Raw genomic sequence first — 27,352 nt, forward strand, 5'->3', positions numbered from 1 at the left:
ACTGCTTTTGTAGTTCACGTAAGCGTCGGAACTGCTGACGTTTGCGTCGGAACTTCTGACAATGTCGGGAGTTCTGACCCAAATGTCGGGACTTCCGACAGTGGCTGACAGATTTGAACTTAGCATTTGCAGTAAATTTTTAGATACGCCTATTCACCCCCCTCTAGGCATTGTTAGATCCTTTCAGAGAGTTAGGAATACCCCCTCAGCTGAGTTGTAATTCGATTCGAGTCGCCGTTTCTCCCGGTTAGTGAGAACTTGACGGGCTTATCTGCAATGTAGATACACTAAATAACTTAATGGTTCGGAAATAATGATATGATGATGACAGCCTTATTATACCTGCTATGGTTAATATTGTTTGCTCCTAATAAGTGAGTGCTCTAGTACAGGTGCTAATCTAGTGGACAGGTAAATAATGATAAGCTTGATGCTAAGTTTAAATTGGTTACTCTATTCATAAGCTCTTTTATGCAACTGTGTCAAGCTAGCCCACCTGAAAAGCCTTGCATGATCCTTGGTGTCTTTTATTTCTGGTTTTAACGGATAAGTCTAGCTGAGTACTTTCTCGTACTCAGGGTTTATCTCCCACCTGTTGCAGATGACCAGTTCTACTTTGGTTGCTGCAAGTACTGCCTTCTCCCAGCTGAGGATGAAGACTAGACCGTTGGGCACGGTCTCTACTAGTTCTCGTACCTGATAATACTTTTGTGGGACATGACTCAGCCTTGGCAGTGTAATTGAAAACTATGATGCTTTGTACCAAACTATGTTGCTTTCGCACACTCAAACTTGGTTTGTAATATTCTATTTCAACTCTGATGGATGTAATCCGAATGCTACTTATGAAATGTTGTAACGGATGATGTGTTGTGTTGAATCACTACGATCTTGGTTTGTATGTCGAGAGTTGATTGAAATCCTTCGTGATTTCTGGACTATCGGGATTATGGGAGCTTAAGTACAGGAATTTGATCGCTTCGGTGATTGTTTTTGTACTTACGTTCTTATGATTTGGTCGGTTCTATTATAGAGAAGCCAAAAATAGCGGCTCATACTGGCTTCTCCTCGTCCCAACAACTCATTTTCCATCTTTGTCCTGGGAGGATGGGCAGTGAACAACGTCGATGCAGGGCCGCAGCTGCCGCCAACGCGCGTGACGCGGCGGCGGCCATGGGGCCAGGCGCGGTCGCGGCAGCTGGCGGCGTGGCGGCGCGCAGGCGTGGTTGGGGCAGCTGGACTCCCTGCTCCGCCCCGCTGCCGGCCTCCTACGCCGCCCCACCGGCCTTCGGCTCCGCCCCGCCGGCTCCGCGGCCAGCCTCCTGCTCCGCCCAAGAGAGAGAGAGAGAGAGGGGGGGAGGGAGGGAGTGTGTGACAGGATAAGGAGTGTGGCCGTTCGGATAAGGAGAAGAAAAGAAGGGGAGAAGGAAAGAAAAAGAAAAATAGAAAGAAAAAGAAAAGAAAAATGAAGAGGAAAAAGAAAATAGAGAAAAAAATATAAGGGTATTTTGGATATTTGACATCTTCTTTACAACTAGGAGAAGCTGTTTTGCCAAACGTTTTCGTACAAATAAGCCAGAGCCAGAAAAAGCTGCTTTTTCATATAAGCCAGAGCCAGGGCTGTTTTTTCACGAGCCAAAGCCGTGCCAAACGGGCCCTAACTTTGAACATCTGGATTCACATACTGTGTGGACATTGCATGTCTGGATTCTTTGAACCCCTTTCGGATAGATCAATACCTAGGGCGCGTTTAGTTCGGCCAACTTTGGAGGTGCAAACTTTGCACAGTAAAAGATTTCCCACTGTAGTATTTTGTTTGTATTTGTGAATTATTGTCCAAACATTGACTAATTAGGCTCAAAAGATTCGTCTCGCAAAGTTAAAGCAAACTGTGCAATTAGTTTTTGATTTCGTCTACATTTAGTACTTCATACATGTACCGTAAATTTGATGTGACGGAGAATCTTCTTTTTGTATAATGCCAAAGTTGAGAGTTTGAGGAACTAAACAAGGCCTAGAAATATCGACTACACAGCGGAAACCTTTTTCAGGGAATCGGAGATTAGCATGTACTGCTATCATGTTTTTGTTGAGTGCTGTACTGTATGTGCAAAAAATGATCGATGTTATGGTATTCCCGATAGGCCCCGTTCGCTTTTCGCTGAAAAAACAAGTTGAAATACTGTTCCGGCTGATTTGTTATAAGAGAAAAATACTATTTCGACTAAAAAAACCAGCTGAAAAGTACGAATTATAAGAGAAATGAAAGGCCATAATCCCTTGTTACAGCACATCCATGGTCGAAACCAAACTCATCAAATCCTTATAATTCCGCTAATGGCTAGCTACTGCTTATTAAGAACAACTGTGGTCTGCTGCGTGTCGACCCTGACCCTGTACTTGTACCGCTTGGCAAAGTAGACGAAGACGAGCAGGTTGATGGTGCTGAGCACGGCGAGCAGCCAGTACAGGTAGTCGAACCTGCCGACGTTGATGTTCTGCGCCAGCCACGACGGCCGCCCCTCCGCGTCGTTCCGCGTCGCGGCATCCACGGCGGTGTTGATAGCCGACGCCACGAAGCAGCCGAGCCCGCCGGCGACGGCGGCGTACGCGGAGCCGACGCTGCGCATGGCGTCGGGCGCCTCCTGGTACAGGAACTCGAGGAGCACGACGAGGCAGAACACCTCGGCGACGCCGATGAGGCAGTACTGGATGAGCAGCCAGTAGGCGCTGAGGTCCGGCATGGGCGTGAGGAAGAGGGCGAGGTAGCCGTGGCGGACGGCGTAGCCGCGGCGGTAGCGCTCGAAGAGCCCCGCCCAAGCGACGGAGAGGATGGAGAAGAAGAGGCCCAGCCCGACGCGCTGCAGCTGGGAGGCACCGTGCGGGTGGCCCGAGAGGCGGCGCGCCAGCGGGGCGAAGGTCTGGTAGTAGAGCGCCAGGATGAGGACGATGGCGAGGCAGGGGAACACCGGCATGCACGTCACCGGCAGGTGCAGCGCCGCCACGCGGGTGTTGAGAGTATGCCTGCTGCACCGACAGGGTGAGGAACTCGGTGAGGACCACGCTCAGCATCACCGTGCACGCCGGCACCGGCAGCAGCCGCAGCAGGATCTTCACCTCCTCCACCTGCGTCACCGTGCACAGACGCCACGGGTTCACCGCCTCCTCGCCGCCGGCGAGGTCACCCTCCAGCTGCAGCGCGGCCTTGTCAAGCCATCTGGATGCATGATCACTCACTGAGTCACTGACTTGGATGGATGTGGCAGAATCTTGAGCGTTCGTTCGTTTGCGTGAGCAGAGCATCCAACGGACGAGAATCACGTACGCACGTACCTGAAGTCGTCGGTGTGGTCGATCTTGGCGCTGCCACGGATGGTTTGGCGCCGGCGACCTCGTAGAGGCCGACGAAGTCACCGCTGTCGAAGGCCCCGTTCCGTTTCCTGAAGGCGGCGACGAGCACCTGCGCCACCCGCGTGAGCGGGCTTCCCCCGGGCAGGCGGTGGCGGTAGAGCGGCGTGCCGACGAAGAAGAGCGCGTTGGAGGCGCCCATGGCGAGCGCGAGCGTGCCGAACGCCGCGGCCCAGCCGTGCTGCATCTGGATGTACACCACGGCCGTGAATGCCGCGATGGCGCCGAGCGTGACGGCGAGGTAGAAGAGGTTGAAGAAGCGGTCGAGGCGGCGCTTGTACCCGGGGCTGCGCTCGTCGAACTGGTCGGCGCCGAAGGAGGAGACGCAGGGCCGGATCCCGGCCGCGCCGAACGCCGTGACGTAGAGCGCCGTCTGGAGGTACGACCGCGCCACCGCCGCGTCAACCAGTTTGGACTCCACTGGCTGTAGCTCGGAGTTAGAGTAAAGGAGAGAGAAAAGGAAGGAAGGTGGGGAAGAAGAAGGCGCAGCGGCAAGAGGTCATTTTCCATGCCCGATCCATGCTGGCCTGCAGACATGGCCACACACGTAAGCAAAAGTGGCAAAGACGTAGCAACGTTTTGTGGCCTTCCGCAGTGTGGTAGAGATGCCCCGAAATATATGGGCTCCACAACTAGAATTGAGCACCGATGCAAAATGAGCTGCAGTGTGAAAAATATTTGGCACCAGAGCCATCTGGGATCGTTGGGACCCACATCGAATAAAATAGCATTCACTGTTTTCTCTCTCGGGTTCCGTCGCAGGCATGCAGGCTACTGTTGCTGCTGCTACAGTAAATTAACCTATTTTATGGCCGCTTGGCATCGCCTGCTCCTATTTCCTCATGTTATTTTATTGATTGGGCATCGCTTGACATCGGTGAACGTACTTACGCCGCTCCCTATTTTGCAAGCATCACTTCGAGTTAGCTTCGCTGCTTGCAATGTGAGGAGCGAAGCCAAAATCTTCTCTTTCTTCTCTTGGCATCACTCGAGTACAACGCTGCGGAAGGCCTGGCGATTTTGTAATTGGTGTCCGTAAGAGTGACAAATAGTTAAATACCCCCACGAGTCTAGGACAGGACAGGGGGCTATGCATGTCTGGCGGGCAAGAAAAGGAGGAGACGTGGATGTGGGGCCCATGAGATGAGAAGAGGAAACAGGAAACAAGTAAAAATGACGTGTGAGCCCAAGCGAACGGGAAAAATTCCCTCCATTCCAAATTGAAAGGCATTCTGTCTTTTCTAACTTTTTTTATGGGGGGATCCAAATTAGTGCCCTCAAGTTTGACATATGTGCAAATAGCTCCCTAAATTAATATTTTGTTCAGATTTACTCATCCAAAAATTTGAGTTTCTCAGTTTACCCCTTAACAAGATTTGTTATTTTTCTTTCCCCACGTGTAAGTTGAGTTTCAATATCAAATTTTGTGACGTGATAAGGACACCATAAGTTATGTTAGAAAAATATATCTTAATTTTTCACCACTACTTTGATAGGTTCTGAAATTTAATAATAAATTAATGTTAGAGATACAATATCTTACAAAAACACAATGATGGAAAATTCATAATGTACTTTTCTAACACAAAATCTGGTGCTGTCTATCGTCTCACAAAATGTTGAACTAAACATTTGTACGTAGAAAACAAAAAAGAGCATTTTAAGGTGTAAATCGGACCAACTTAAATAGTTGGAGTGAGTAAATTAAATCAAATGTTAGCAGTGTCGTACCTAGGATTTAGAGGCCCGTGAACAAAATACATGATGGGGCCCTAAAATTCAAGAAAAATCAAATCATATTTTCACTTAATTATAAAGCTTCAGGATATATATGGGTCTTCCACTACTAAGAACAGATCAAATATTAATGCTAAAAGAGTAAAAAGTAGTACTCAATTAACACACTAGCATCCCTAACAGCTAGCATAGTAGTATCGTGGCACGAGAAAGCAAAATGGCAAAGAGAAAAACGAACAGACCAGGGAAGCTATGTTGCCAAGCAGGCTGGTGGACATGGTCATTGGGCCTTACGTTGGTAAGTTGATCCAATTAACAAACCAGGAATTGCAACTTGCAAGCCCTTTTTGGATATGCTACATATTTTTCTATTTAAAAGATTAGCTATTATTTAGTAGTACGAAATGGGACTAAAAGGGCTTTAGTCCTCTCTAGCAATTCTGGAGTGACTAAATGAAACTAAACTATTTAGAAGGGACTAAATTTAGCAGTTGCAATCCAAACATAGCGCTGCAAATTTGGAGGCCCTTAAATTTTGGAGGCCCTGAACATTTGCCGACCTTGCTCCTGTCAATCCACCTTGCTCCTGTCAATCTACAGGCCTGAATGTTAGTTTGGGGGTTATCTAAATATAAACCAAACTTGAAGATTTAAATTTTCTCCTAATAACTTACTATGTATGTATCAGGGCGGGACTGTGGGTACGGATCCAGTTTCATTTGACTTTTGCTCGGTTGTGTGTTATCTACCGTTTAGATGTGTGTTTATATATCATGCATGCGGCGGCATGCGTACCAAACGGGGAAGTATATGCTAGCTGAAGCTCTCATCTCTATAGATAAAATTGGAATAACTTGCTTGATAAAATGGAATAACTTGTCTAAAGCAACGCAGCCTCCAGTCCGGTCAGGAGTGTAGAAATGACGATGACAAGTGTATCTGTCTTGCATTGTGAGAGGCGAGTGCAATCCACTCCAGAAAGTCTGCACCTAAGAGCAACTCCAAGAGTTCCCCAAAAATTTTAGTTTTAGAAGTATTATTAGCCTTCTCTTGGAGATGCTCTTGCATTCATGCTGCTTAGCGTTCTCATATTAGAGTTTGCATATTCTTCATTTCAGGCAGCACTATTTATAGGCTATATATGGGCCTTGGATGACATAATTTTAGAAAACTGTAGAATCATGAAGCTATGGCTTTATAAGCCAAACGTGATTTTGAAAACAAAAAAGAGGTCATGATGAAATTTCTAAAAATCCAAAAAGATAGATGCTATAGCTTGTTCAAGCACCCAGCAGCTTTTGAATACCCAACTACTCTGTATTTTTAATAATTCAAATAAAACATAGTATTTCTAATACTCCAAAAATATTTTGCAGCAAAGGGTGTTGCCGTGTTGGCTTGTTAGAGGCATTTGGATGGGCTCGCTCTGTTCCGGTTTGGCCCAGAGTGACGGGCTCACTACCAACGGGAAGTTCGACCGATGGCATTCCAACAAACACAAATCAAATCGTTTTGACTGGTAGCCCCGTGTCAACATCTCGATTTCGAATTCCGCCCGCGCCCCTGAGCCCTGAACCCTTCCTCTCCTGCGGCGGCGCCGGCAAGGCAAGGCGGCAGCAACCAACCGGAGCCGGAGCGGCGAGCCGGCGATGAAGAAGATCTTCGGCGCCAAGAAGGACAAGGGGCCGCCCCCCTCCATCCAGGACGCCACCGAGCGAGTCAGTGTTTTCTCTCTACCAATCCGCTGCTGTTGCAACCCTGCTCATGTTGCCCCTTTCTCCATCGTAGCAGTAACTGCATTGGTTCATGGGCAACGGGCAAACTAATCTATTCCTCTTCTGATGATCTGATCTCCAATGCGCGGTGCATCATTCGATCCGGTAGATAAACAAGCGGGGCGAGACGGTGGACGAGAAGATCAAGAAGCTGGACGAGGGGCTAGCCAGGTACAAGGAGCAGATCCGCAAGACCCGCCCCGGCCCGTCCCAGGAAGCTATCAAGGCGCGAGCCATCCGACTCCTCAAGCACAAGCGCATGTTCGTGCCCTACTCCCTGTCATCCCCGTTTCGGTCCCTTCAATTTCTGTTACAATCATTTTCACTATTGTTATTTGCCTGTTGCTGATTTACTGTTCCCAATTCATATTATCATCTTAGTTGTCATGTCACCGGAAATAGTAGCAGCAGGCAGCCATTATCCATTAATACTATACCAATTCGAGATTGCTTATTTGCCTCTCAGGTACGAGGAGCAGCGCAACATGTTGTACAACCAAACCTACAATCTCGACCAAGTTGCCTTTGCTGCCGATGGCCTCAAGGACGCTCAGCAGACTGTAATGTCCTTAAATCTCTCATCAAGCAAGTTTATTCGTGTTCATAATGCCCATGTTTATACGGAGTGGTTTTTGTTTCCTTTTTCTCAGATGAATGCAATGAAGGCAGCAAACAAAGAGCTCAAGGGAATGATGAAAACCGTCAAAATTGATGAAATTGATGTATGTGTTGCTACCCTTTTTGTGCTCTCAACATTTTCAGATTTTGTTATATCCATTCCTGATTCATTGTGAAAATTTTCACAATGTGCTAGATGAGCACTGTTGCTATCCTTCTATTGCTCAGCACTTCCAGTTTTTGTCGTATCCATTTCTGATTCATTGTTAAAAGTTTCCTAAAATGCTAGATTGATTAAGGGGAAGGGTGTTGTCTATTTTCTTATGGGCACATACTGCAGGCGTAACATCAAATAACTGAATAACTTATACTACCTGCGGCCTGAAATATAAAGGCTTTTGAGTTTTTCCTATGCAACTATCCCCGTTTACTTTCACATTTTGTTATTATATCCATTTCTGAATTCTGATTCATTGTCGAAAGTTCCCGGAAATGCTGGACCAACACTGTTGGTACCCTTTCTATTGCTCCGAGCACTTTAAGATTTTGTTGTGTTCATTTCTGATTCATTGCCAAAAGTTTCCGAAAATGCTAGATGGGGTAAGGGGGCGTGGGGATGTTTAGCTTTGTTTGGGCATATAATGCAGGCCACATCAAATAACTGAATAACTTATAACAAACTCGAGGATCCTTCTAACTTTGGAGTTAATGATACAATGGTTATTTTAGGATCAGATGACTTAGCAGTGTCCATGTACACAAAATAATTTTGAGAGTTTTTTGTTCTCTTCTTTTGATCAAGGTAGAACAAAATTTATTAGATTGCCTATCACCCTTAAGTTTACAGTCAACCTTTTCTTTGAAGCTTTTTAGGTTATTTAGTATCTATATTAATAGACAAACAGTCGTTGAAGCCTGTAACATCACCCAGATGGTGTGTTTGTAAGGGTTCTTGCCCTATTTTTCATTCTTAATATAATGATACGCAGCTCTCCTGCGTGTTCGTGAGAAAAAAAAATCACTCAGATGGTGGGGAAATGCTTGATGGAATGCCTTTAGTATTTGCTGTTGCTTACTCTTCAATCCTTTTTTTCAGTGCCTTGAGTTGTACTTACACATTCCTGCAATTCATAGAATATGCAAGATGAAATGACAGATCTGATGGACGTGAGCAATGAGATACAAGAAACTCTTGGTAGAAGCTACAACATCCCTGATGACGTTGATGAGGAAGAACTGATGGGGGGTATGGAAGCCGCAATTTCATCTTGGCAATATGACATCTAAGAAACGCGGATACTTCGCAAAACTCACGTACCGGTATCGGATACCGTATCAGATACGGATACTGCACGGATACTGCCGGATACGTATCCCGGACGTATTGGAAATTAACGCAATTTTCAAATAATAAAAATACGCGGATACTCCTGGGATACCTTGCCGATACCTGTAGGATACCTGATAACCCTTAAAACCACTCGTTCAGGTTCGTATAAAAGCCGTCCGCTCAGCTGTGCCCCTCCGCAATCCCTTTTCGTGCGGCCACAGCAGCCACCGCCGCTGCACACACGCTCCTCTGAAGCAGGCGTGCAGCACGCCGTAGATCTGCGGCAGCAGCGCTGCTCGACCGCCGCCGCTCGGCCGCCCCTTCGTTCTCCAGCTCTCCGCCTGTGTCTTCTCTCCCTGGACCACGTCCTCAAGCCCCTGCCGCCTCCACACGCCATCGGCGGCCGCGGCTCCTTCCCCTTCTACGGTGAGTCCGTTTTTTCTTCTCTTCTCTAATCTGGTCCTTCCCTTCACTTCTCAGCTATCTCCCTGCTCCTTGTCTGATTCTCCTCTTGTTATTAGATCCAATGGCGACTTCTTCGAATGCTTCTGCATCTACTGATGGTTCTGAAAGTGGAGGATTTCCTGTCGCCAACAACCCTGCTATTGCAAGTCAGGTCTTAGCTGCTGCTCGTGTGACTCCTCCACCTTCAGATGATGATGCTAAGAAGCCACTGTGGAGGTATGTTGAGTTAATTGAGAGAATTGGAAAGGGTCAGGGGGGCAACTCAAAGATGAGATGTAGACTTTGTGACCATCATTTTCAAGGAAGCTACTCTAGAGTTAAAGCACATCTGTTAAAGATTTCTGGTTTTGGGGTAAAGTTTTGTCGAGTGGTGACTGTACATGTTCTTGAACAACTGCAAGCTGAAGTTGCTGCTGCCAATGCTGCTGTTGCCAGGACCATGCCTAGAGATATTCCACTTCCTACTGAGGGCAACGAGAAGATGAGAAAGAGGAAGGGTGTCTCAGTTATTGAATCTAGCTTCAATCAAGAAGTCCGTAGCCAGCTTGATGAACTGATAGCTAGAATGTTTTATACAGCAGGCCTGCCATTTAATCTTGCACGTAACCCATATTTTAGGAAGGCTTTCATGTTTGCTGCCAATCGGCCAATTGGAGGATATGTCCCTCCAAGCTACAACAAGCTGAGAACAACTCTTCTTGTGCAAGAGAAGACACATGTCGAGAGAATGCTGCAGCCCATCAAGGCGACATGGAGCTCTAAAGGTGTGAGTATTGTATCAGATGGATGGTCAGATGCTCAAAGGCGTCCACTCTTGAATTTCTTGGCTGTAACAGAAGATGGTCCAATGTTTCTTAGAGCAATCAACACTGAAGGAATATCCAAGACCAAGGATTACATTTCAGAGAAGATGCTAGCTGTAATTGATGAGGTTGGGGCACAAAATGTTGTGCAAGTGATCACTGATAATGCTTCCAATTGCAGAGCTGCTGGTATCATTGTTGAGCAAAAGCACCCTCATATTTTCTGGACCCCATGTGTTGTGCATACTTTGAACCTTGCCTTGAAGAACATTTGTGCTCCTAGGGACGCTGAGGATGAGCTTCATGATGAATTCCAGTGGATCAGCGAGGTTATTGCAGATGCCAGCATGATAAAGAATTACATCATGAATCACTCTATGAGGCTGTTTATGTTCAATGAGCATAGCAAGCTGAAATTCCTTGCCATTGCTGAGACAAGATTTGCCTCTGCCATTGTGATGTTGAAGAGGTTTGTTGCTATAAAAGATGCTCTTTCAGTGATGGTAGTGAGTGACAAGTGGTCTGCCTACAGGGATGATAATCCAGGTCAGGCCCAATTTGTCAAAGACAAGATTATGAATGATGTGTGGTGGGATAAGGTGCGCTACTTCCTCAGTTTCACTGAACCTATCTATTCTATGATACGGGCAGCTGATACTGACAAGCCATGCCTGCATTTGATATATGAAATGTGGGATACAATGATAGAGAAGGTGAAGGTTGTGATCTATCGTCATGAAGGGCTAGAACCACATGAAGAATCTGCCTTCTTCTCAGCTGTGCTAGACATCTTGGTGAGTCGATGGGCAAAAAGTAACACCCCCTTGCACTGCTTAGCACACTCACTAAATTCCAAGTACTACACTGAAGCATGGATCAGTGAGGTTCCAAACCGAGTAGCCCCTCACAATGATGAGGAAATTTCAGAAATGAGAAATGCTTGTTTCAGGAGGTATTTTTCTGGTGAGGAACTAAAAAAGATCAAGCAACAATATGCTAATTTTTCTTTGTTTGGGCCTGGATTCAATTCATTTGACTCACTTGAGGATAGAACTTATATGGATCCAAAGCAATGGTGGGGAATTCATGGTCATTCTGCACCAGACCTGAAAAAGTTAGCATTTAGATTACTTGGTCAGCCAACATCATCTTCTTGTGCTGAGAGAAATTGGAGTACCTATGGGCTGATCCATAGTTCCTTGAGAAACAGGTTCTAATTCTACCTCTTATTGTCATTTTCTTAATTGCCTTATTTTTTGCTGCCTGCATGAAGTTTGATTCCTGGTTGCAAATTGCTTTTGTAGGCTGAATCCTGGCCGTGCTGAGGATTTAGTTTTCACACACCAGAACTTGCGCCTTCTTTCAAGGAAAACTGAAGAATACCACCATGGTCCATCAGCAATGTGGGATATTGGAGCTGATACTTTTGAGGCTGATTTTGAGGGTGGTGCTGATTTTCTTGAGCATGCTGATCTGTCACTTGATGAACCAGACCTTGAAAGAGTTCTAGAAGATCTTGGGGCGCTAGGAATAACTGAAAGCTCTGGTGCTGCTGCTGGGTCTGACTGAAGATGTTGGATCGATGGATTGATGGATGATTGCCAGTTTGCCATGGCCAGCTGCTGTTCATGCATCATCATTTCATCACTTTATCAGTTATCGTTTTATCATTTCATCATGTCGTGTCCTTAATCTAGTTGCTATGTTATGTGTGTGTGTCGTACCTAAGTTTGAATTATGGCTTGATGGCCTGAACGTTATGCCTTGAACTGTTGAACGTTATGCCCTGAACCATGTTATGTTATGTAATATTTATGGTATGTTTTATTTTTTATTTTTTATATATATTGCCGTATCCCCGTATCTGCATTTTGGGGAAAATGGCGTATCGGAGTATCGCCGTATCGCGTACCGGTATCCGTATCCGCGTATCCGTGCAATTTAGTATGACATCTATATCTGGATTTAAGTCTTCCATAGTTTTTGGCACATCACTTGGCAATATGGTTATTTGCTGATGGCCTAAAACTCTAATTGATCACATATATTCGTAACCTAAATGGCCTAAATTTTCTTCCTTAACATCTAGCTAGTGATTTATTGTCTACTTTTTGGAGATGATGCTAGCTTTACTGTTCTCATTATTATTTTTTCTTTCGATGTTGCAGAGCTAGATGCTTTGGAGTCTGATATGGAGTTTGAGTCAGCTGCAGTCCCCTCATATCTTCAACCAGAATCTGATTTTGATGCTGACCTCAACTTACCTGCTGCACCAACTTGCCCTGCAGCAGTCCCAGCAGGCGGGCTGCAGGTGATTTATTTGCACAACATTCTTAACTTAGTGTGGTTCTGATTTTTTTTCCCATTGGGAATGAACCAACATTAAATTCAAAATATCTTTGACCTGATGTGGTAGTGGTTTGAGTAAAGCACACCATGTAATTTACCATGTTATATTTTGGTGTTTCATTGCATTTGCCATCAAGAATATGTCTGTTTGCCAAAAACAACACGTTTTACCACTTATTCAGCTAGAAGTTTGTTTGGTTGAGGTGGTACTAAGGGTTATTTGCTTCTTATCTGACGTGCAGGAGGATGAGCTAGGATTGCCAGCGGTGCCTCGAGCATCAATTCGCAGTTAGAAATATTCTTGTACCTTGATTTTAAGTTGATGTGAAAACTCTGTAGCTTGTGTCTGAGTCTGAACAATCTGATGTATCCCTCTTTTCGTCATGGTAATGCTTCCGTTTATTGCACTTGCTGTCGCTGCTGATCTTTCAGGTTCCCTTTGCTAAGAGTATGCTGAATATAATTGTGACTGAGTAACGTAGACTAACTGCAACAGGTTAATCACCTTCTGTCCCTGATGCCTTTTTGTCATTCTGCAATTTTCATCTATCACCTGTCACTTGAGCCGTGTCTGTTTGCAAGTACACATCACTATACACCAATTTTGTTCTAGACTAGAAAAATCACTATACACACCAATAATTCTTGAAGACAAGTAAGCAAAATGAACAGAAGACTGAAGGGAAAATATCTTAGAAGCTGTTCTCTTCTTGCAAACTTGCAATACAATATCTTTTTTGCTAGCAAAAGCATCCTTTTGCAACAACTGATAAGATAGCCACCAGGATCAGAGCTAGAAATATCTTTACAAGAGGTCAAAAGATCAGGCATGGGGGTGGGGTCCTTCCTTTCCCCTTGGTCCCAGAACAATTCTGATCACCAGTAGGTGGTTACCACATACCATCTTATCCAAACCAGGGACCCCCAGTGTTCGCTTGAACTACTTTTCAGTCAAGTCAGCCTATTTCAGCTTATTCTCCCTCGCAGAACACTATTGAATCAGTCGAAACAAGCCGGCTTATATACCAGCCAAACACTGTTGAATCGCTTGAACACTGTTGATAGATAAGCCCTCCAGATCATACTGAACCAAGCTGCCACTTCACTTCAGTAGAACCCTTGATCACGCACAGGAAGTTGAGATCAGAAAATGCAGGCCGCCGCTACTGCCGTCAGGTTCTCGGCCGTGCTGCCCGCCAAGGCCCGGCCGGCAGCGAGGAGCACGGTGGTGGCTCGTGTCCCTGCCACAAGGAGGAGCGTCCGTGCGGCGGCCGCCGCCGCCGTCGTGGCGGAGCCTGCGCAGGTCGACTACAGCTCGAGCTTCTCGTAAGTGTTCCCTAGCCTTGAGCCCTTGATCACTGATCAGTGACCAGTCGGTGTAGTGTAGAGCTTGTTCTGATGATAGTTAGAGTTCGGATCGGTGACGTGCACGTGTGTGTTGGTGATGCTGCAGGGTGTTCCCGATGGAGGCCTGCGACCTGCTCGGCGGCGACGCGTGCATCGGGCAGATGTACCCGGAGGCCAAGCTCGCCGCGGCAGCGCCGGAGGCGAGCAGGAGGGTGGACGGGGTGGAGAGGGATTACCTGTCCTACGACGATCCAAAAACGTAAGCAAGCACCCAACTTCATCACCATGCATTCTTGCACTGACGATTCGTCGAGAAAACCACACTCTCCAGTGACCAACTGTAACCGTGTTGAATCGATCGACTGAACTGCAGGGTGTTCCCGGGCGAGGCGTGCGACCACCTCGGCGGCGAGTTCTGCGAGGCGCCGTACCTTGACGGCGTCTCCAGGGAGCTCGCGCACGCCCGAAGGCTGAAGACCTGACCTGATCCATCCATGTCTGTCCAGATGGATGATCCGTTCACGCTATGTACGTATGTGCAGCAGATGATATAAACTTACGTGGTAGATCCCGGGGAGCTAGCGTGCGTGCGTACGTATGTATATGTTAGTATGTATATATGTATTAGTATGTATATATGTATGTCTTGGGTTGTGTCGGCTGCGATTGTATGTAGTAGAAAGCAAGATGAATGGTACTGGTGACATTCCCTGTTTTACGATGTCAGAAGATTGAACGCTACAAACGATCTGTTCCCTGCAGGTCCAATGGACCGAATGGAGTGCGTGCTACTTAAACTGACCTGAATATTTGAATCAAAAAAAAAAAAAAAAACTGACCTGAATATGGAGTGCGTGCTAAACTGACCACACTAGCTGCCATCCAAGCTGCACAGTCGATATGGACTTGGCCAAATTTTTAATTTAGCCTACTTAAATTTAAAGTGTTACTGTTTCGCAAAAAAATTAAAGTGTACTAACAGTAACAGCACGTATATAAAACTAACTTCTCAAGAGGTAGTCTTTTTTTGGGTGACGCCATTTTTTTTGGCACAGATCCTTAACTTGGCAGAGCAAACTGAGATAATTCTCCTCAACAGGCACACAAATTGACGTGACCCGAAAATTTAATTATACAGGCGCTGCAATTAAAATTATCAGATAAAAAGGCGAGAAAAAGGATCTGCCTGGATTTCAACTGCCACGAAATATTATTTCTATCAGAACCATTGGTGGCGTAATTTATTCCAACTACTACAAAATACTATTACGCTACAAAAAATTAAGCAGATCTAACTTAGATGTAGCCACCAAAGCATTAAATTTCAGTACTGAATTATTAGCTCCAAGACCTAACAAGATTTGGATTTTTTGTATCAGAACTTTTCAACCTTTTACATTGACGGTAAACTTTGCAGGTTTCCAACCTGGCTGTAATTTCCCCCCGTACTTCTGTTTGATTTGTGTAAGTTTGATAGTTTGATTTGAGGTCTTGTAATATTAAATGCTGCGATGTATATTATTATTGCATTCTTATTTGTTCTTTGAAAATATAAGATGGATTACATTAATACTTTAATATGGTTGATGCAAGTCAGAGGTGTTACATTGTTGGTCCACTGATCTCCGACCGATTGCAATGTCTGATGTTATTCTTCGATTAACACATCGGTGTGCATCAAATGTGACTTATCTTCTTATGGTAATATCTATCTATTCGTCTTCATGGAATCATGGTAGAAAAATGAGCTACTTCAGGCTAATGCAGAGTTTCTTCACATGAATGCATCCTGAGAACTGATAATGTAACATAGGGCCTGTTTGGTTCAGGCTGCTCAGAATCTCATATTCATTTCAAGCTCAAGTGATTCTGAACTCTGATGGTTCCAGAAGACAGTACAGAACAGTGTACGGTGTATCAGTGCAGTGATTTATCTTTTTTCCTTTTTGGGCCTCTCTATAACAGTGTACCAGTCACAGGCTTACCAAAATGGCTTTCCAAATAAAAATGTATGACGGTAATATCAATATTTAGTAGAATTTCATTTTGAAGATGAGCTAGCCATGGCCAGTAAAAATTACAAAAGTCAGCTAATAAATAATAGGCTTCGCAATAATAAATACTAAACAACACGAATCCTACCACATGGCAAATGTGATGGGCCCGATTGGGGTTGCCTCAGACATTTGGCCCAGCAGCGCAGAACCTCGATAAGCAGCAGCTCACTCCCAGGCCCGTCTCATAGGGAGGGGCAGGTAGTGCGACGCCGGGGCCCATGGCCCTAGGGGCCCATGAGTGTACCCATCTATAGTACATCTATTTAGGTTCATACGGTCCATTTGATTATCCTGCAACTAGTCCGCTTGGCCAGCGCTTGGTATTCACGGCGTAAGGATGGCAAGGGGATGTACTCGTCGGGTATCGCCGGAACGTTCTCTTTCCCGCTACGGAGAATTCATCCCGTCTCCGTCTCCGTTAACTGTCTCGGATATAGATTCTTGCTCATCCTTTACCCGTCGGGCATCGGTCGGGTAACAGATACCCGACGGGTACTGCATACCCGATAAACAAGAACACTTGGGGTCTCAGCTTTGCAATCGGAGACGTTTCTTCTTCACCCGGGTATAAGTGTCGGAGTCTCAGAGATGCCGAGGAGAAGGAGCGAGGTTGCGAGGAGGACGAGCAAAGGTGGCAGAGAGACCGAACTGAGGAAGCGAGGGGCGCGAGCACTCGTGAGGCATGCGTGCTTGTGCTGCTGGCGGAGATGGTGAGAAAAAAAATGAACTAGGGTTCATAGAACACACAAACTATATATATGATTGTTCAGATTTGGGCCAAAATATCATGGTAGCTCAAATAGTCGGGTTCCCCAACGGGTAACGGGGATGGGTAAACAGGGAATGTTCCCGTACCCGCTATACCCATCGAAGATGGATTCTTTCCTATTTAGATGCTCGTGGGTAAAGATATGATCACATCTCCATCCCCTAATAGATCAAATACCCGTCGGGTATCGGGCCCGTTGCCATCTTTATTCACGCGTGACGCGTCCCATGGAGTCGCGACTTCCTTGCCCCGGACGCGGTGACACCGTGCTGCTGTGCCGCTGTGGGCTTGCGACCGTTCCGGCATTCCCCAGGCCTGGCGTTCCCCTGTCGATCAATCCCCAATCTGTCATCCGTGAGACCGTGATCGTATCTGGAGTTCTCCGTTCGGCCGTTCCTTGATCTTGACGCAGCAGATGCCGGACCGAAGACGGTAACTTGGTAAGTAACTACAAACGCGGGTGCGGCTTTGCCGCGCCTTCCTTTTCAATTAGTTGTAGTGACGAGAAACTAATCATTATTTTTATTTTATGATTTTTATGTGTTTTCGAGACTTTATCACCATGAAGGTGTAATTTTATTTACCCGTAATAAAAACATTACTAACGCGTAGAGTTTGTTTCTGTGATTCCGTAAGCGCAAGAACCACCTAAATCAGAGCTATCGATAAAAAAATATATTGGTTTTTAAAGTTTAAGTTTTATTAAAATAGATGTTATTGTTTTAATAATTATTAAACTAAAAAATATATAGATGTTATTGTTTTAATAATTATTAAACTACTTTGAAAAATGTTGTATTAAAAAACTTGGTTATAAGCCTAAATATAGAAAACTCCAATTTTTGGTGGGGGTTTTAATTCTAGGAAGGCTTGGACGTGGTTATGCGTAGACTGGAAAGGTCAGCAAGAAAGATTGGCATGACTCAGTAAACAGTACACCGTCCGGGAGGAGAGAGTAGTCCACCGTGGTCCATATTCACCAGTGAACCATAGATCTGGTGATGGTCGGTCGAGGTTTCTTGCTGTTATATGTGTATTTCTAATGTATTGCTAGATTTATTTTCGTAAAGGAAAACGAGCGTATTACGTAGGCATCAGGTGACGTCATCAAGCTAATAAGGAAACGAGGCAGAGCTCACTCCCGTCGGTGCTTGCACGGCTGCGTGCCTGGCGGGCTTCGCGGCGAGCCGATTCCGCCGCTCGAGCCCTAGCTAGCCCTTGGCGACGACACCTTGTCCAAGAGCTTCTGCTGGTACTGGTCGAGCGCGAGCAGGTCGAGATCGAAGTCCAGCTCCCAGCCGACGAGCGCGGTGTTGAGCCTGCTGCCCGGGGAGGAGGGCCAGGCCGGGATGAGGATGCCATGGAGCCCCGAGAAGGAGAGCGCGTCTGCGGACGCCCCGCGGTGAGGAGGAGGTGCGCGTCCGCGACTGGGCCCGAGGTTCCGCCGGCCGCCGCGAGGTGAAGTGGCGTGGCGCCGTCCGTGGGTGACGCGCGCGCGGCTTCTGCCGGCATGGAGGATAGCACGTACGCCAAGACCGCCGTGGGCGCGTCGACAGCCGGAGTGGCCCCCACCCGCGCCGAGAGGAGGGACGAGGTGCGGGAGTCGAGGGCGATGTAGACTGCTAGTTGATTTCGAAATAATTTGAGGTGTATTTTGCAAAATATACTGAGAGGGCCTCTAGAGCGCGAGTTGATTTTTGAAAAATATAAGGGGTTTTTTAAAAATGACCACGACTCGTCCGATCTGGGCCGTCCGCGCGCCCGATCGAACGACCTCAACAAGCACGCGACGTGGCACGCTAGCTGACCAGCTTTTGGAGGCAGGATATATAAAAGATTTCAGTTCAGTTAGGGCCTGACTGCCTGCACTAATTTTCTAAATTTCTAATTCAATATATTTTTTGAACATGTTAGATGTTACCTAAGAAACATGTTAGAAGCAAAATTTAGATGCACAACATGATACCAATGATGCTCCAAAGGCGCTTTTTTCAAAAACATTGAAACACTGTTCACTTAACTTATAAGCCGTACTTTTTAGCCAACGAATAATATTTTTCTCTCACAACAAATCAGCCAACAATATTTTCAGTCATGACTTATCAGCCAAGCGAACATGGCAATATTTTTATCTGAGGTAATCATAATAGTTATTTTACTTCTTTGATGTATTGTCATTATTTTTTATGAACTAAATATATGTTGCAAGTTAACAATTATAAATAGGACTATATACTTCAATCGTCTATTGAAATATTAGCACCCTGTTCGTTTGGCCTTATTTGACTTATAAGCCGATAAGCTATACTTTTTTAGCCAACGAACAATATTTTTCTCGCATATCAAATCAGCCAACGGTATTTTCAGTCAAACAAGCCCAAACAAATAGGCCCTTAATGACTAAAAATTGTTGAGACGGCCCTCCTCACTCCCACGCCTCCCACTCCGCTTCAGCGCCGCCGCTGCCGCCACAATCCTCCTCCACTCCTCTCCTGCGCGGCGACCATGGACGAGGAGCACCCGTTTGTCCTGGGTGTCAGCGTGAGAAACATGGAGGCCAACCTGCAGCGCAGCCTGCAGAGCAACGGCGTGGACGTCGCCGATCCGTTGATGATGGCCGCGGCCATGATGCTCATGTTTGCGTACGACGCCACCCCCGACCCACCCGTGTCTCCCGACGCGCCCCTCGCCTCCGCCGTCGCCGCGCGAGCCCCAGCCGACGGCGTCGACCGCATCAGCCGCCTCCCCGACGTGCTACTCAGGAGCGTCGTGTCGCGCCTCCCCGCCAAGGACGCCGCGCTCGCCTCGCGCTGGCGCGGGCTCTGGTGCTCCGTGCCGCTCACCCTCGTCGACGCCCACATCCTCCCGCGCTGGATCTCGGCCGACCGTATGATCCTCGCCCTCGCGGCGTCCCGCGTCCTGGACGCGCACCCGGGCCCCTTCCGCTGCGTCCACCTCTCCCGCTGCCACATGGCGTCGCACCAGACCAAGATCGAGCGCTGGCTGAAGCTCCTCGCCGGCAAGGGCGTCCAAGAGCTCGTCTTTATCAACCGCCCGTGGCCGATCGACCACCCTCTCCCACGCGCGCTCTTCGGCTGCACCTCCGTCACCCGCCTGCACCTCGGCCTCTGCAGGGTCCCCAGCACCGTCGGGCTCCCGCGCGCCACACGCTTCCCCCACCTCCAGGAGCTTGTCCTCAGCACGGTCGTCATCGAGGACCGAGACCTCCACTTCCTGATCGACCGGAGCCCCGCCCTGGAGGTCCTCACCGTCATCACAAGCCAGGCCGGGACTCGAGTCCGGCTGGTCAGCCGCAGCCTGCGGTGCGTGCAGGTGGGCATGTCTACCTTCGTGGACATCACTGTGGTGGACACTCCTCGTCTGGAGAGGCTCTTTGTGTCGATGTTATCACCTTCCGCGCGGGACAGATGCTCAAGGATCAAGATTGGCCATGCACCCAACCTGCTCGTGCTGGGATATTGGCAGCCGGGACTCGAACTGGACACTGGCAACACCATCCTCAAGGTCCTAATTTCTGCTTTAGCTTGTATATTTGTGTCAACAGAGTGTGCCAATATGTGTTGTGATCTAAATTTCTGCTTTGGTGCGTTTTGTTTGCACATTTTGCATCGCAGGTGGGTGCTAAAATGAGCCCAAACACCATGGTTCCAAGCATCAAGATCTTGGCTTTTGAGGTGGGATTTGAAGTCCGCAATAAAGTCAAAATGGTGCCTTGCTTCCTGAAATGCTTTCCCAACGTTGAGACGCTCCATGTCTTTGTAAGACTTGCCAGCCCCATCTCGTTTCATTTCGGATTTAGCATCAATGGCACCAACACTAACTTGCTACTTGCTAGCCTCTTTCAATGGGTTCTTGTTGTATACTCAGAACAATAGCGCTCTGAACTATGTATGCTTTGATTTGATTTGATTGCAGTCACGGAATGATGCCCCCAGTGGCAAGGTTGATCCCAAGTTCTGGCATGAGGCTGGCTATATTGATTGCGTCCAGAGGCATGTGAAGAAATTTATCTTCCAAGAGTTTCGGGGCAAGAGAAGTGAGCTAGCGTTCCTCAAGTTCATTGCAGAGAGAGCGCAGGTCCTGGAGAAGATGGTGGTCATGGTGGCGTCTAAATGTTTCTCTTCAGCAGATGGTGTCAATGCCAAGCTGAAGCCTCTGACTTCTGCAATATGGGCCAGTAAAGACTGTAAACTGATTGTCTTCAAGAGTCCATCCTCTTTTGGGACATCCCCACCTTGGGCTTCCCAAATAGCATCTAATTTTTCATGTAGGGACCCTTTTGATCTTCTGACCTTTAATGCTGAATTCAACAGTGGTGCCTCTGTGCTTCAACATTCCTTGACTCTCTGAGTCTGCAACCAACAACATGCAAGCTAAGCCAATGAAGACCGGGAAGGTTTCTGCTAGTATGATCGATGTAGGTGTTGAAATTAATTAACAGCACTGTTTCTCTTGCAAATGCCTACTGTTATCTGCAGTTTCTTCTTATTTCTCTAGCAAGCCATGTTCGGCTTACCCCATATTCGGCTTGTTCGGCTTCTTTTTTCAGCCGGAATAGTGTTTTTCTCTTACAACAATTTAGCCGGAACAGTGTTTTTTAGCCAGTTTCAGTCAAGTTTCAGACCAGCGAACGGGCCGTGTGGCCTGTTTTTCGGAAACTACTTTCAGTTCTGCAAAATTTGTGTCCGGATGTTTGTGGGAGTAATGGATATTTGGATAAATCTAAGCTTAACTGTTGCTTCATATCTTACTAGATTCCTGTGGAGTGTTTATATGGTGCATTTATCTATTAATTTTTCATGCATTTATGTTGTGATGTCATGTTCCTTAAATTTGCATGGTGCAAAACTTTATGTTACCCTGCGATACAACAATGTAGTGTGTTTGTCCCCTGCTGTTTCTCTTAGTATGATATTCCGCACGATGCGAATGTTTTCCTATGGCACTTGGTTATGTCTACCATAGTTACTGTGAATAGTGAATTGAAACATGTTCACCACAAAACTGCTGGATATGTTTTTTTTTGGCTGTGTGCATCCTCAATGCAGAGGTTTTTATACTGTTTTTCTTTTCCTTTTTCTCTAACACATCAACTATACTGTCGCATGTCCCTGGCCCGGCTGCAAGGCTGCTGGGTTCATCCGTTTTTTTAACAACAAACAACCTTTATTAGCAGCAGCGTATACAGCATTGAGTGCATCCCTGATTGGACACACTGTTTCATGCTCCCTATTAGAGCAATTTACATTCAGACCTACAATTGAAAGGCTGGAGGATATTGATACATATGCCTGCCCTGCAAGGAGATGAGCGGTTTTGTTTAGTTCCCTCCCAATCTTGTGTTGTCGCCCTTCATTACATTTGATGAAATGGTGGGTGAATGTCTTGACTCTCCAGTCGGGTGGTGAAGAGAAGTCTGTGCCATTGAAGAAAGCCACCAGAGCTTGGTTATCTGATTGATATTTTGGACGATGTAGATTCATGGAGGCAGTAGCCTGTGCCGCCAGAGCAAGAGCTGCCGCTACTGTTTGTTGATGATGAAGACTCCCAGAACAGCAGGTCTGGGTTGTTGCTGTATGTCGTCTGGAGGGATGGCTGATAGATCAGAAAGTATTTCTAGGCGTACATCAGTGGGTAATACTTAGCTTAGATAGAAGACGTCGCCAAGCGCAGTCGCGGCCATGGCGCCGCAGCGATGTGGCCACTGGTGTCGGAGTAGAGGAAGCCGTGCAGGCGCAGTCTAGTGACGGCGGTGAAGGCCGGTGGAGCTTCCCGTCGCTCACAGCGCTCCCTCTAGATCGGATTAGGGTTAGACTCGGTGGAAAACTGGCGGCTGCAGTGAACCTCGTGACTCAGGCCCCAGCTCCCACCTCCTTTACATAGCGCTGCGCGACAGGGGCCCACCAGCCAGGAGAGCGGTTGGACGCCCCCGATCAGAGCGCGAGTCAATGACCCAATTGACCGTTGTGCCAAATTGGTGGAGATCAACCTAACAGTGGCTGCATCCACATAGCATACAGGGCCTGTCAAGAGTTCAGGCAGAGTAATGGTGTATGGAAGCATCGTTGCCTTAAGTGGCCTCCTTTGTTGCTGCTGGTGTCGTTCAAGTGTTTCATTCTCTGCAGGTAGTAGGGTCATACCTTGCATGCTGTGATGTTGCCGCTGTAGCCTTAGTTGCTGCTGGTGTGTGCCAAGCACCGCCCTGTTGTTATTTACTTATATGGATTTGATGAAGGTAGAATGGTCCTGTGTCAGCAGACGCCCTGCTGTTACTATGGAGAAGAGGACCGAGGATGGAGAAGGCCCGCAAGTCCGGCCCAGATCGCCAAGGCAAAGGAAGCCCAATCCCAGATTCATCGGAGAGCAATGGGCCTGAGGCAAACGCTTGCTAGCGTGAAAGGGGCAAGTCCCCTGTAATATAAAGAGGGGAGAGAGCACTCGTGAGGGTACACGGATGTAAACAGAACTCAAATTACTCTACTAAGATTCATCATCGCTATCCCTGTTCTTCTTCCTCCTCAACTTCTCCTCCACGCCTCCTTTTCCCCCTTCTCCCGACCTCTGCCTCTCACAATTGGTATCAGAGACAACGCTCCTCGGCCTCCGATTCCGTTTCTGACCCACTGTTCCCCATCGATCGCTTGAATTCCACCGGATTTTGGTTGGTCTAACCCTGAATCGAGGCCTGTGGACTGCAGCTTGATTCGGGGATTCCGTAATTCCGATCCAGGAATCGCGATTTGTGGGTGCGTCGATCTGGATCGAGCCTCCCTCTCTTCACACGAACACTATACCCGCCGCCAGAAGAAACTCGGGGCCATGGATCCGAACCAGAAGCTCCTCCTGGATGAAATCGACAAGCGCATCGCCGCCCGCTTCGACGGTCTTGAGCGCCGGCTCGACGCCTCCACCGATTCCTCCTCATCCAGACTCGATGCCTTGGAAAGCGCTGCCCGCTCGTTCGATGAGTGGTGCCCCGGCGTCGATGGCTTCATCGATGACCTGCGCGTGGAGGTCAAGCGCCTCTCCTCCCTGAAGCTTGAGGTCGGGAAGATCTCCAAGTACATGGAGCGCTCCATGGTGGATGGGCCATCTCCGACTCTGGGTGTGCACGGGTCAGTTCCTGACATGCTTTCCCCCAAGCCCCTATCGCCTCCGCCCTCGCCAGTGGCTCCGCTCCCCACTGTCAAGTCCTCCCCGCTCACTCCGACGAACAGGTCCCCTGCGCCGTCACCAACACACAAGTCGGCTGCGCATGGGGAATTCGAGGCTGCCCCGCGCACATCTGCGGGAACATCAGCCAACAGGCCCGATGGGCACCGCTTCGATTTTGGGACCCGGGACGGTGCTTTCGGAGTGCCCACCACTCTGATTCCACCGCCCGGCAAGGGTACGTTTCCTGGCTGACCTCCTTCCATGTTTTCTCTTCCGTGTCCTCCGCCTCGCCCACCACATCCACACCCATAGCACCATTACGAGTCTGGTCATCAGGGGGATTCTAGAGGGGATCACATAGGGAAATTGCCTAAGTTTGATTTTCCTAAATTCGACGGTGACCACCCAAAACTGTGGATTAAGCAGGCAATTCATTACTTCAAACTCTACCGTGTCGAGTCCACTGTGTGGCTATCTGCTGCCACTATGCATTTCCAGGGACCAGCCAAGCGCTGGCTCTCTTCAGTTGAGGAAGAGCTTGAAAATCAGGGGTGGGATGAGTTCTGTGCACAATTGTTGTCACGCTTTGCACGCGACGAACATGAACTCCTTCGTCGTTTGTTCCAAATCCAGCAAATTGGTCCAGTTTCTGAGTATATCGAGAAGTTCGTAGGGCTGGTAGATGAACTCAAAGCTTATGCTAAACATCCAGACCCTCTTTACTATGTTCAACGTTTCATTGACGGCTTGCGTGATGAAATTAAAGCTATTCTTATGGTTCACAAGCCAGCTACTCTAGATACTGCCTGCGTGTTGGCTGAATTACAGGAGGAAGCGTTGGGGCTCACCAAACGGCCATACCGGCGCTTCGATCAAGCCAGCAACTCCAAGCTCGGGTGGGGGCCTCCCTTGGCCTTGCCGCCACCGCCTCCACAAGCTCCTGGTGCGGTCAGGCACCCAGTGAATGTCTCCGCAACGATGACTGATGAAAAGATGCAAGCCCTTCGTGCTGCTCGTCGCGCTCAGGGGCTCTATTATCGCTGCGGCGCCAAGTGGAGCCGGGATCATCGATGCTCTGAGACGGTACAACTTCACCTCATTCAGGAACTTTGGGATATTGTGCCAATCTCTGATGATGTAGATGAGGAGGGCCCGGCGTCCTCGATGACGTTCCATATCATGATGCACCTATCGGTGTCAGCAATGGTTGGCTCAATTGCACCGGGCACTCTATGTTTGTTGGGATCTATTCAGGGCATAGCTATCTCCATCTTGGTCGACTCTGGCAGCTCACACTCATTTCTGAATGCGTCCCTCGCTCAGTCGTTGGTGGGTGTTCAAAATCTGGCTCAACCTATTAGTGTTCAGGTAGCTAATGGCGATGTCACTCAGTGTTCAGCCCATATTCCTGCAACTCATTGGGAGGTCTAGGATTACTCATTCTCTATTGATTTGAAGTTGTTCCCATTGTCTGCTTATGATATGATTCTGGGACTGGATTGGTTGGGCAGTTTCAGCCCTATGCACGTTCACTGGTCTCATCAATGGATGGCCATACCTTATCAGGGCTCTACTGTAGTTTTACTAGGCAAAGCTGCGATAGTGCCATCAGGTTCAGTCATTCAGTTATGTTTGGTGCAGGATTTAGCAGAACCTCATTTAGCTACTGCTCATTTGCTAGTTGCAGTTCAGGATTTACTCTCAGAGTTTGCACAGTTGTTTGAGCCGGTTTCCGGTCTACCACCACGCCGTGACTGCGACCACGCTATTCCGTTGATTCCCGGTGCTCATCCAGTGGCTGTCAGGCCTTACCGTTATGCTCCCATGTTGAAATAAAAAATCGAGCGACAGGTTACTGACATGTTGCAGCAAGGCATCATTCAGAAAAGCTCTAGCTCTTTCGCTTCTCCGGTGCTACTTGTCAAGAAGAAAGATCAAACCTAGCATTTTTGCGTTGACTACCGCTAGTTGAACGAATCACTGCGAAGGCCAAATACCCGGTTCCTGTCATCGAAGAACTGTTGGATGAGTTAGCTGGTGCCAGTGTCTTTTCAACTCTAGACTTACAATCTGGTTTCCACCAGATCCGGCTGAAAGATGGGGAAGAACATAAGACATCGTTCTAGACACACTTTGGGCAATTTGAGTTTTGTGTGATGTCCTTTGGCTTGACTGGTGCTCCTGGCACATTTTAGGATGCCATGAACATGACTTTGCAACCATGTCTGCGACAGTTTGTTCTAGTATTCTTCGATGATATATTGGTGTACAATCGGTCTATGGAAGAGCACCTGACACATTTGAGAATGGTCTTTGAACTCTTGGCTCGCGATCATTGGCAGCTCAAACATTCCAAGTGCACCTTCACACAAAGTCGGATCGCTTACCTAGGTCACGTCATGAGCGCTGACGGTGTGGAGACTGATCCGTCCAAGTTGGACGCAATTGCAGCATGGCCGACCCCTACGTCGACCAAGGAACTCCGGTCCTTCTTGGGATTGGCCGGCTACTACCGCTATTTCGTTCGTCACTTTGGCATCATTTCAAAGCCTCTATCAAATTTGTTGAAGAAGCATACCCTGTTCATCTGGGCACCGGACCACGAGTCTGCATTCCAGGCTTTGAAAGCAGCGCTGTGCCAGTCTCCCATCCTGGCCTTACCGAACTTCGCATGACCTTTCACCATCGAGACCGACGCCTCGGATGCAGGGGTCGGGGCTGTGCTCATGCAAGACGATCACCCGCTCGCATATCTTAGCAAGGCTCTGGGAACTAAGTCCAAGGGGCTGTCCACGTACGAGAAAGAATTATTGGCTATCCTTCTCGCAGTCCAAGCTTGGCGTTCCTACCTGCAATTTCAGGAATTCGTCATTCTCACTGACCAAAAGAGCCTTACTCAACTGACGGATCAACGACTGCATACCTATTGGCAGCAACGAGTCTTCTCCAAACTGATTGGACTCCAATATCGGATTGTTTACAGGGCTGGTTCAGCAAATCGTGCGGCTGACGCATTGTCTCGACACCCTCAGCCGTCGGCTATTTGCAATGATGTTTCCTCTGCGGTGCCATCCTGGATAGCGGTGGTCAGCACTAGTTACCATAATGACCCTTTCGCGACTGAACTGATCACCAAACTCACACTAGATCCTGCTTCTGTTCCCAAGTACTCCTTTTAGTTCGACATCCTTTGTTACTGCTCCCACATGTGGGTAGGCGCTGATTTTGGGCTGCAGCAGTCCCTCATTACACAGTTTCACTCCAGCTCTTGTGGTGGACATTCCGGCATGCCTGTTACTTATGCTCGACTCAAGCAATGTTTTGCCTGGCGTGGCATGAAGACTGCTGTCAGAGAGTTTGTCCAAGCTTGTGTCACTTGTCAACAATCCAAATATGATCGAGCTAAACTGCCAGGGCTTCTGCAACCACTGCCAGTACCCGACTCGGCATGGCAAGTTTGAAAGCTCTAGTTTGGTTTTGGTTAATTGATGAAACCCTAAGTGCTAACCTAGTTTATC

At 47.7% G+C, this 27,352-nt stretch overlaps 4 protein-coding genes and 1 pseudogene across 4 annotated transcripts; 4 read left to right on the forward strand and 1 right to left on the reverse strand.

Annotated features, from left to right (window-relative positions):
- Positions 1-2,338: 2,338 nt before the first annotated feature.
- Positions 2,339-4,102, reverse strand: LOC136460405 (protein NRT1/ PTR FAMILY 6.1-like; annotated as a pseudogene).
- Positions 4,103-6,688: 2,586 nt separating this feature from the next.
- LOC136457954 (vacuolar protein sorting-associated protein 60.1-like) lies at positions 6,689-12,999 on the forward strand. Its single transcript, XM_066457975.1, has 7 exons — positions 6,689-6,863; positions 7,030-7,181; positions 7,387-7,480; positions 7,571-7,642; positions 8,673-8,784; positions 12,305-12,447; positions 12,728-12,999. Exons 1-7 carry the CDS (start codon positions 6,795-6,797, stop codon positions 12,776-12,778), a joined length of 693 nt encoding a protein of 230 aa, XP_066314072.1. The 5' UTR covers positions 6,689-6,794; the 3' UTR covers positions 12,779-12,999.
- Positions 9,198-12,075, forward strand: LOC136457953 (uncharacterized). The gene is made up of 3 exons (XM_066457974.1): positions 9,198-9,294; positions 9,390-11,346; positions 11,441-12,075. Exons 2-3 carry the CDS (start codon positions 9,395-9,397, stop codon positions 11,703-11,705), a joined length of 2,217 nt encoding a protein of 738 aa, XP_066314071.1. The 5' UTR covers positions 9,198-9,294; positions 9,390-9,394; the 3' UTR covers positions 11,706-12,075.
- Positions 13,000-13,550: 551 nt separating the features above from the next.
- LOC136457955 (light-regulated protein, chloroplastic-like) lies at positions 13,551-14,493 on the forward strand. The gene is made up of 3 exons (XM_066457977.1): positions 13,551-13,811; positions 13,939-14,091; positions 14,206-14,493. The coding sequence occupies exons 1-3, from the start codon at positions 13,636-13,638 to the stop codon at positions 14,312-14,314; spliced, it is 438 nt and encodes a 145-aa protein (XP_066314074.1). The 5' UTR covers positions 13,551-13,635; the 3' UTR covers positions 14,315-14,493.
- Positions 14,494-19,125: 4,632 nt separating this feature from the next.
- Positions 19,126-21,169, forward strand: LOC136457956 (F-box/FBD/LRR-repeat protein At1g13570-like). The gene is made up of 3 exons (XM_066457978.1): positions 19,126-20,183; positions 20,294-20,437; positions 20,595-21,169. Exons 1-3 carry the CDS (start codon positions 19,164-19,166, stop codon positions 21,027-21,029), a joined length of 1,599 nt encoding a protein of 532 aa, XP_066314075.1. The 5' UTR covers positions 19,126-19,163; the 3' UTR covers positions 21,030-21,169.
- The last annotated feature ends 6,183 nt before the right edge of the window (positions 21,170-27,352 follow it).

This window comes from Miscanthus floridulus, chromosome 6 (assembly GCF_019320115.1).
Source record: "Miscanthus floridulus cultivar M001 chromosome 6, ASM1932011v1, whole genome shotgun sequence".
NCBI classification, from domain to species: Eukaryota; Viridiplantae; Streptophyta; class Magnoliopsida; order Poales; family Poaceae; genus Miscanthus; species Miscanthus floridulus.

Excerpts from the sequence above, each read along its gene's own strand:
- LOC136457954 (XM_066457975.1), top strand. The coding sequence starts at position 6,795 with ATGAAGAAGATCTTCGGCGCCAAGAAGGACAAGGGGCCGCCCCCCTCC. Across the intron at positions 7,643-8,672 it reads TCAAAATTGATGAAATTGAT|AATATGCAAGATGAAATGAC; the intron begins GTATGTGTTGCT and ends TGCAATTCATAG. Across the intron at positions 12,448-12,727 it reads TCCCAGCAGGCGGGCTGCAG|GAGGATGAGCTAGGATTGCC; the intron begins GTGATTTATTTG and ends TCTGACGTGCAG.
- LOC136457953 (XM_066457974.1), top strand. The coding sequence starts at position 9,395 with ATGGCGACTTCTTCGAATGCTTCTGCATCTACTGATGGTTCTGAAAGT. Across the intron at positions 11,347-11,440 it reads CATAGTTCCTTGAGAAACAG|GCTGAATCCTGGCCGTGCTG; the intron begins GTTCTAATTCTA and ends TTGCTTTTGTAG.
- LOC136457955 (XM_066457977.1), top strand. The coding sequence starts at position 13,636 with ATGCAGGCCGCCGCTACTGCCGTCAGGTTCTCGGCCGTGCTGCCCGCC. Across the intron at positions 13,812-13,938 it reads GACTACAGCTCGAGCTTCTC|GGTGTTCCCGATGGAGGCCT; the intron begins GTAAGTGTTCCC and ends GTGATGCTGCAG. Across the intron at positions 14,092-14,205 it reads TCCTACGACGATCCAAAAAC|GGTGTTCCCGGGCGAGGCGT; the intron begins GTAAGCAAGCAC and ends ACTGAACTGCAG.
- LOC136457956 (XM_066457978.1), top strand. The coding sequence starts at position 19,164 with ATGGACGAGGAGCACCCGTTTGTCCTGGGTGTCAGCGTGAGAAACATG. Across the intron at positions 20,184-20,293 it reads CTGGCAACACCATCCTCAAG|GTGGGTGCTAAAATGAGCCC; the intron begins GTCCTAATTTCT and ends TTTGCATCGCAG. Across the intron at positions 20,438-20,594 it reads TTGAGACGCTCCATGTCTTT|TCACGGAATGATGCCCCCAG; the intron begins GTAAGACTTGCC and ends ATTTGATTGCAG.